This window comes from Canis lupus, chromosome 12 (genome assembly GCF_048164855.1).
Source record: "Canis lupus baileyi chromosome 12, mCanLup2.hap1, whole genome shotgun sequence".
NCBI classification, from domain to species: Eukaryota; Metazoa; Chordata; class Mammalia; order Carnivora; family Canidae; genus Canis; species Canis lupus.
The window spans coordinates 30097462-30106567 of NC_132849.1; the positions used below are offsets into that span (position 1 = coordinate 30097462).

The following is a 9106-nucleotide window of genomic DNA, read 5'->3' on the forward strand; positions in this document are numbered from 1 at the left end:
ATCCTTTTTAAAGATTTATTTATTTGAGAGAGAGAGAGAGAGAGAGAGAGCGCGCAGAAGTTCAAGGGGCAGAGGAGAGGAAGAGAGAATCCCAAGCAGACTCATGCTCAGACCAATGTACTCAATCAGAGTACAGAGCCTGAGAGCCTGGAGCTCAGTCTCAACAACCCTGAGACCATGACCTGAGCCAAAAGCAAGAGTCAGATGCTTAACTGACTGAGCTACCCAGATTACTCACTCACAAAGCTTCTTAATCACTAAGCTTTATGATGATGTGAATTTTCTGATCTGCTCTACTCAGAATACTAGCTTAGAGAATACGTGTCTCGAGATGCCTGGGTGGCTCAGTGGTTGAGCATCTGCCTTCAGCACAGGTCATGATTCCAGAGTCCTGGGATTGAATCTCTCATCAGGCGCCTTGCATGAAGCCTGCTTCTCCTGTCTCTGCCTCTCTCTGTGTTTCTCATGAATAAATTAAAAAAAAAAAAAAAAAGAATCTGTGTCTCATCTTGAGACAATGGAACCAACAGAGATTTTCATTTAAGAATGATGATTTTGAAGGTGAGTCTGTTAGCAGTGATTGGGAAATCCTGAGATAGGGAAAGACTGATGGCAAGGAGCTCAACTAACAGTGGTCATTCTCAAGACCTGAAGTGCAGAAGCTCCAGTGAGGGGGCAAGAGTGGGCCATCCCTGAAAGACTACCTTTTTCTGTCTCTGCAGGTTTTTAAATCTCATCTGCCATTTTCCCGTATGACCTCTGCTTAGTCTTATTCTCTGTTATTCTTCCTCATCTCCTACCCTCCTGCATAGAAGAGTGAGTGCCTGCTCACTCTTTCCCTTTTGTGCAGTTGCACTTTTTGCCAACTCATCTTTCTTTTCTCAAGTTCTCTCAAGATTAAAGCTGTTTTTGAGAGCTTTCAAGTTCCTGTGTTCCTTATAAGCATTTTTCATTTGTTTGGTTTTCATTATTTTCTTACCACAGCAATTATTTTTCTTTCCCATGTAGGACATGATACATGTGTACTTTTGTTTCTTTCAGACTGGGAGACAAGACCAGAAAGCCAAGAGCTAACTCCAGAGCAGGATATTTCTGAAGAAGAATCAGCCCCTGCGGTGTTAATAGAAAGATTTCCAAAGGAAAGTTCCAGTGAATGTGAGGATTCTTTAGAGAGTCAGCAGGAAAACCATGAAAAGCATTTAATACAGGAGGTTGTCACTCAGAAGAAATCTTCTAGGGAGAGAAGTTACCAGTGTGATGAATTTGGGAGAAGTTTTAGTCAGAGGTCATTACTTACTCAGCAGCAAGGAGAGAGACTACATAACTGCGATTTGTTTAAAAAGAACTTAAAACAAAATTCAGATCTAATGAAGCACGAGAAAATTTGTGCAGAGAAGAAACCTTGGAAATGTAATGAGTGTGAGAAAGCCTTTAGTTACTACTCTGCTTTTGTCTTGCATCAGAGAATTCACACAGGAGAAAAGCCCTACGAATGTAACGAATGTGGTAAAGCTTTTAGCCAGAGCATACATCTTACTCTACACCAGAGAATTCATACCGGAGAGAAACCCTACGAATGTCATGAATGTGGAAAAGCCTTCAGTCACCGCTCTGCCCTTATTCGGCATCATATCATCCATACTGGAGAGAAGCCCTATGAATGCAATGAATGTGGGAAGGCCTTTAATCAGAGCTCATACCTCACTCAACATCAGCGAATTCATACTGGAGAGAAACCTTATGAGTGTAATGAATGTGGGAAGGCCTTTAGCCAAAGCACATTCCTTACCCAGCATCAGGTCATTCACACTGGAGAGAAACCCTATAAGTGTAATGAATGTGGGAAAGCCTTTAGTGATCGATCAGGCCTTATTCAGCACCAGAGAACTCATACTGGGGAGAGGCCTTATGAGTGTAATGAGTGTGGGAAAGCCTTTGGCTACTGTTCAGCCCTGACTCAACACCAGAGAACTCACACTGGGGAGAAACCCTATAAATGCAATGATTGTGCCAAAGCCTTCAGTGACCGCTCAGCCCTTATTCGTCATCAGAGAACACACACTGGAGAGAAACCATACAAGTGTAAGGACTGTGGAAAAGCTTTCAGCCAGAGCTCATCTCTTACAAAGCATCAGAAAACTCACACTGGAGAAAAGCCCTATAAGTGTAAGGAATGTGGAAAAGCTTTCAGCCAGAGTTCATCCCTTTCTCAACATCAGAAAACTCATGCTGGAGGGAAAACCAAAGAATACGGAAAAGCCTTTAGTGAGCATTCAGCATTTGGCCAGCAAAAGAGAATTCATACTGGATAAAGGCTATGTAAATATGGTACATTCAGAACATATTTATTTAACAATCACTAAGCGTGTGAGGGCTACAAAAGAATTTCAGAATGTGTTACAAAAAAAGATATTAGTTGAGAAGTCATTGCTGATACAGGACATAGCTTACTTAGAATGTGAAGGAGGGGTTTTACATTTTTTCAGTGCAGCAGAGGACTTTGAATTACCCTGGGGAAAGAGGAAGATTATTTCCAGCACCCTAAAGCATATGAAAGCTTCCAAATCCTTGTGAGAGAAATAGGGTGTGTGATGATGGAAAGAAGACATCTTGTCTGGGTTGGGTAGTCTCTTAATGCTAAGGAAATGAAGCTTGAAAGAAATGAGGGGTTCTTGAGGGAAATTGCAGAGGCAGAAATAAAAGATTGAGAATTCATGATGAGTTTGTCCAGGGTTGGGAGTAGAGGTGGAAGGGAAGGTGTCCTTAGTCTTAAGTCCAAGATGCTTAGGAGATAGGTGGAAAGGACCAAGAAAAAGAACTGGGAGAGTGAACTCAAGAGATGTTGATTGAGATAACTGCTCAAATGAGTGCTCCCAACTAGGGAAAATAGTAGACTTTTTAGTTGGTCAGGTACAAAGTCTCCACCCTGAAGCCAAGGAATGTTGACCTGGCAGTCCGCTTCTGCACTTTTTGTCTTGGAGACCTTGCTTACTGATTCCCAGCCTGCTAAGAATCCTGTTTAACTCCAGGGGTCAAGACTGACAGCCTACAAAGAGAACGCATAGAAGAGACCTTTGATGTTCTCAGTCTCATTTTAAGCTAGGTTACCTGAAAATGTGCTTATTTATAAAGATTTTACCTCAATCGTATATAGTTTGTACTTAGATTTATTCATAACCACAGTAAAATTAAGTTATAGACCTGAGTTGACACCATACATTGGATTGTGAAAGATGTGAAAAGACTTTGAAATACTTACCTTTCACCATCTTTCTCTTGGGTAGAGGCACACGACAGCCTTGTATATATATATATATTTTTTTTTTCATTGAGACTTTGAAGGTTGTTGCACACATTTTGCGGATCATGTTTTTAGTTTTCACAAGTTTGACGATGTGTCTGGATATGGATTTCTTTGAGTTTATCCTGTTTTCTCAGCTTCTTCAATCTGTAGGTTTATGTGTTTTGCCATATTTGGGCAATTTTTAGCCATTATTTCTTTGAACATATTCTCCAGCCCTCACTCCTTTCCTTCCAGGACTTTGATGACACACATGTTAGATCTTTGAATGTAGTTCCTGAGGCTTGCTGCTTCTATTTTTTTCTAGTATATATTATTTTTTATCTCAATCTGCTCAGGCTATCATAACAAAATAATGTAGAATGGGTGGCTCAAACAAAAAATAATTTCTCCCAATTTTAGGGGCTTGGAAGTTTAAGATCAAGATGTCAGCTTTGGCCTCTGATGAGGGCCCTTCCTGGGTTGCAAAAGGCCACCGTCTTGCTATGTCCTCATGGCCTTTTTTTTTTTTTTTTTTTTTGGTGTTTGCATGTGGAAAGAGAGCTCTCTCTTCTCTTTCCTATAAAGCTGCCAGTCCTATCTGGTAGGACCCCACCCTCATGATCTCATTTAACCTTTATTACCTTTGTGAAGCCCTGTGTCCAAATACAATCACATTGAGAGTTAGCACTTCAACATATGGATTTGGGGGGCACACAGTTCAGCCCATAGCGTTCTGCCCCTGACTCTCCCAAATTCATGTTCATGCAAAACCCATTTGGTCCATCCCAACAACCCCTCAAATCTAAACTCATCCCAGCATTGAATCTGAAGTCTTACCTAAATATCACATAAATCACATATGAATGAGGCTTGAGGTAGAATTTATCCTGAGGCAAAATTCTTGTTCAGCTGTGAACCTGTGAAACCAGATAAGTTATATGCTTCCATAATATGACTGTGGGACAGGCATTTGATAGATACTCTCATTCCAAAAGGGAGAAAGAGGAAAGAAGGAGTGAGGGGTCTCAAGCAAGTCCAAAACCCAGCAAGACAAATTCCATTAAATCTTAAGTCTTGAGAATGATTCTGTTTGGCTTGATGCCCCACATTACAGACCCACTGGTACAGCAATCTCACCACCAAGGCTCTGCTGGGCAGCCCTGCCTCCAGAACTTTGGATGGAGGTCAACCAGCCTATTGACACTGAGGTGATGTCCCCACCTTTTGAAACAGGAGGCAGCCTGATGATCCTGACATTGACATTGACTTTGTTGAAGCATAGAGCACATTCGTATCTGAGTAGCTTTATTGTACAGTCCTGTAGGATATAAGAAGTCTGACAGTCTTCCTCCATTTGTTTAGTTTTTCTGTCCCTTGAGTCCCCACTGGCATGTTTCTGCTGGTGTAATCCCCTTTTTATTCCTGGCTTCTGTGGAGATGGCTGAACTTAATCATACCCATGAGTCACATCCATGATCTCTTTTTCAGGTGGTGGTTAAGCCACACCTTTAGTGTTCTTTATAGAACAAGCTTTCTCATACTTTGCAATATAGGTGGACAGAATTTTCCAAATCTCCCAAGTTCTGGGGTATGTTTGTTTGTTTTTCTTAACAATTCCTTCTTCAATTTCTCTGTCACCTCTCTCATTTTGTTATAAGCAGTAAGGAGGGCCCAAGCTGCACCTTCATCACTTTGCTTGGAAATCTCCCATGTTAAATGTCCACAGTTTCTTTGCTCACAAGTTCTACCTTCCACAAAACACTAGAACACCATTCAGCCGAGTTCTTTGCCACTTTACAACAGGGTTGCCTTACTTCCAGTTTCCAAACACGTTCCTCATTTCTGTCTGAGAACTCATCAGAATGGTCTTTGACATCCATATTTATAGCGTGCACCTCAAAAGTCTGCCAGCCTCTACCCAAAAGGTGCTTCCACATTTTTAGGTATTGGTTAGAGCAACGCCCTTCTTCTAGGTACCAAAATCTGTTCATCTGCTTGAAGGCACCATAACAAAATACTATAGACTGGAGGACTGAAACAACAGAAGTTAATTGCTCACCATTCTAGAGGCTGGGAAGGCCAAGATCAAGGTGCCAGCTGTCTTGGTTTCTGGTAAGAGGATTCTCTTCCTGCTTGTAGATGGCCACGTTCTTGCTGTGTCCTCACAATCCGTCCTCAGTGCATGTGTGTGGAGAGAATTCTCTCTTCCTCTTCTTACAAGGCTACCAATCCTATCAGCTTAAGACCCAATACTTATGACCTCATTTAACCTTAATTACCTTCTAAAATCCCTCTCACTAAATACAGTCACAATGGCTAGGGCTTCCTTTTCTTTTTAATATTTTATTTATTTATTCATGAGAGATAGAGAGGCAGAGACACAGGCAGAGGGAGAAGCAGGCTCCATGCAGGGAACCCAACATGGGACTTGATCCCCGGTCTCCAGGATCAGGCCCTAGACTGAAGGTGGCGCTAAACAGCTGAACTACCGGGGCTGCCCCAAGATGGTAAGGGCTTCCAACATGAATTGGCAGTGGTTAGGGGATGGTTGACACACAATTCCATCCATAGTAATTTTCTCTCTGTCACTCAAAGTTGGGTATTTTATATTGTTCTGTCTTCAACTTCACTGACTCTTTCCTTTGCCCCTTCCATTCTGATGTTGACTCCCATCATTGGGTTTTATTTCAGTTATATTTTCAGTTGCATTTGGTTCTCTGTATTCTATATACTGGAACTATTTTTAAAATTTGTGTCAAGCATGTTTGTCATTGCTCATTGAGGCATTTTTATGATGGCTATTTTAAAATCTTTATCAGTTAATTCTAACATCTGTGTCATTTCAGTGTTGACCTCCATAGGTTTTCTCATTCAGGTTGAGATTTTCCTGGTTCGGTGTGTGATGGTGATTTTCAGTTGAAATCTGAGCATTTTGAGTATTAATGTTATGAGATTCTGTGTCCAATTAAAGCTTCTGTGTGGCAGGCCTCCTCTAATACTGTTCTGTGGAGAAGGGATTGAGGGGATACTGCTTATTGCTGTAAGTTGGTGTTGGAAGTGCAAGTTCATCATTGGCCTCAACCAACACCTGGATAAAGGTCCTCACTACTGCCAGGAAGGGGTAGGAGTTACAATTCCTCACCAGGTCTCTACTGACATCACACCATCAAGGAAGGAGAGAGATGTCCCTGGGTAGGATTGGAAGCCTACTCTCCATATGGTCTCCAATGATACTGCCAACGTGGGATGGGGAAAGGGTTGGTTTGGAAAATTCTGTCCCTGACTTGACCCTCTCTGATGCCACTGTGGTGTGGGGGTGGAGCACTGAGGAGCCTCATTATGGACTGGTGAGCGTAGAATGTAGGCTCCCCACTTGGTCTTTGACTGGAGTAGGTTGGGTATTGTCTAAAAATTTTCTGTCTTGCTAGGCCACTTCTTTCCTCATTCTTTGTCCAAAAAGAATAGACTTTCTTGGGCCTTTTTTGTTTTGTTTGGTCTGAGCCCATTGGCATTTCTCAGTTGCTAGCTTCTTCAGAATCCAGTCTGGGATAGATGAGGCAAAAGGAAACACAAGGAGCTCTGTGCTGTGTTGTTCTTCAGGTCCTGAGGTCCCCAGCCAGTCTGTATTCTCTCCACCTTTCAGAATCTTATGTTGTTTTATACAGAATGTCCATGATTTTTAGCTGTACTTTGAGAAATAGGGAAAAGCACTGCTACATATTTCCCATGACATCCTTTCATTTGACACCAAAATAGCAGGTCAAGTTGTCAAAGTTTTGTGGCGTACATAGGTCATTTGCAACCAGTTAGGATTAAGTACCAAGGGTAGCCCTGGTGGCGCAGCAGTTTAGCGCCGCCTGCAGCCCAGGGCGTGATCCTGGAGACCCTGGATGGAGTCCCACGTCAGGCTCTCTGCATGGAGCCTGCTTCTCCCTCTGCCTGTGTCTCTGCCTCTCTCTGTCTCTATGAGTAAATAAATAAAATCTTAAAAAAAAAAAAAGTACCAAGAGGAATGCTCACATGTTCCTCAAATTTAAGTTGCCAAGTTGGTAGGTAGAAACTACCAGGCTGCAAGGTTCATCTAGCTTTCAAGGAACTATAGTGTTTAAGTTGAGGAAATGCCAGTATTTAATTGCAGATTACAAATTTCAGCAGGAAAGATAGATGTGATTAAGAATATAAACATATAAACTATAGTGTTAATTTTTTTAATTTTTAAATTTAAATTTAAAATTTTAATTTTAATTTTTAAATTTAAATTTTAAATTTACATCTGTCTTTGTTCCAAGAGCATGTGAAAACCACTAGAGAATTGAATTCAGGGTTTTGGTGTGTGCTTTTTTTTCTATTACGTATTATCTATATGTAGATATCTGTTTATTTTAATTTCATGTATGACATAGGATATCATAGAGAACCAATAAAATAAAGAATGAAAATAATTGGGATTTGGGACAAATCACTTCATCCTTTTAAATCCATTTCCTCATTTATATATATATTTTTAAGTGTAATACCTCCTTCAGAGTGGCTAGATTATGTAGATAATGGTTGCAAAGTGGTTTGCAAACTATCAAGTGCTATATAACTATTAAGTATTGTTGATATAGTCCTTTATGAGCTGTTCATCATGTATGCTTTATGATGGTGTAGTCCAATAAAAATGGTGAATATAATGGAATGTGTCTTTTTGTATTTTTTTTAAAATAAGTTTTCTTGGACAGAAGTAAAATCTGTATCTTGAGATGATCTTATGGTTTTGTTTAATCTGTTAATGTGGATTTTCTAATGTCAAAGAACCCTTGCATCCTTCGGATCATCTAATTTAGTGATTTTTCCCACTTCTGAAAGAGTTTATTAGGGTTCTCCAGAAACACACAGAAACACACAACTGATAAGAATATATATATATATATTCTATTGGATAAACAATGATATTTATTATAAGAGATGGACTCATACATTTATGGAGACTAAAGTACCATGACCCTGTTGTCTACAAGCTGGGGACCCAGAAAAGCTGGTAGTGTAATTCCACCCCAGGTCCAAAAGCCTGAGAACCAAGAACACCTAGGGCAGAAGACCAATGTCTGAGCTCAGCGGTCAGGCAGGGAGACCCAATTCAATCCTTTGCCTTTTTGCTCTATTTAAGCCCATAGCATATTGGGTGATGCCCACCCACACTGAGGAGGGCACTCTGATTTTCTCAGTCCCTCAATTCAATCTTTTCTGGAAAACACCTTCACAGACCCAGAAATAATTTTTAACTAGATATTTGGACATTCTTGACCCTGTCAAATTGATGCATAAAATTAACCATCACACTAATACATTTTTACCAGTTAGTCTTCTACTTCTATTTGCCTTTCCCCCTTCTTTCTTGTTTTCTTTCAGATTGATTAATAAGTTTTATTTTTTCCTTTATAGGTTTGAAATGTATATGCTCTTTCTATTTTTTCATGGTTATTGGTAACATTTTAACAAGCTAAATTATATAAAAATATGTTTCACTGAAACTCTAAAATTAATCAATTTCATTATTGTTCCTACAAAGACATTAAAGACTTTAGAATGTTTTAACTGTAATCACTACTGTATCGGCTAGTTATTGCTGCATTGCAAACCAGTCTAAAATTTAGTGGATTTCTTTTTAAGATTTTATTTATTTATTTGAGAGAGACAGAGCACATGAGTGGGGCAGGACTGGGGGGTGGTGCAGAGGGAGAGGGAGAAGCAGATTCCTCCCTGAGTGCAGGTCTCCATGTGAGGCTCGGGACCCCAGGACCTTGAGATCATGACGTGAGTAGAAGACACTTAACAGCC

The 9106-nt window shown here is 40.4% G+C and overlaps 1 protein-coding gene across 7 annotated transcripts in view; it reads left to right on the forward strand.

Annotated features, from left to right (window-relative positions):
- ZNF892 (zinc finger protein 892) overlaps positions 1–7474 on the forward strand; it is a 56863-nt gene extending 49389 nt beyond the window's left edge. For all 7 annotated transcript variants that reach the window (XM_072770286.1, XM_072770287.1, XM_072770290.1 and 4 more), the window contains one exon: positions 1042–7474. In XM_072770286.1, coding sequence (XP_072626387.1) covers positions 1042–2312 — 1271 coding nt within the window. In that variant the 3' untranslated portion in view covers positions 2313–7474. The remainder of the gene's footprint in view (positions 1–1041) is intronic.
- The last annotated feature ends 1632 nt before the right edge of the window (positions 7475–9106 follow it).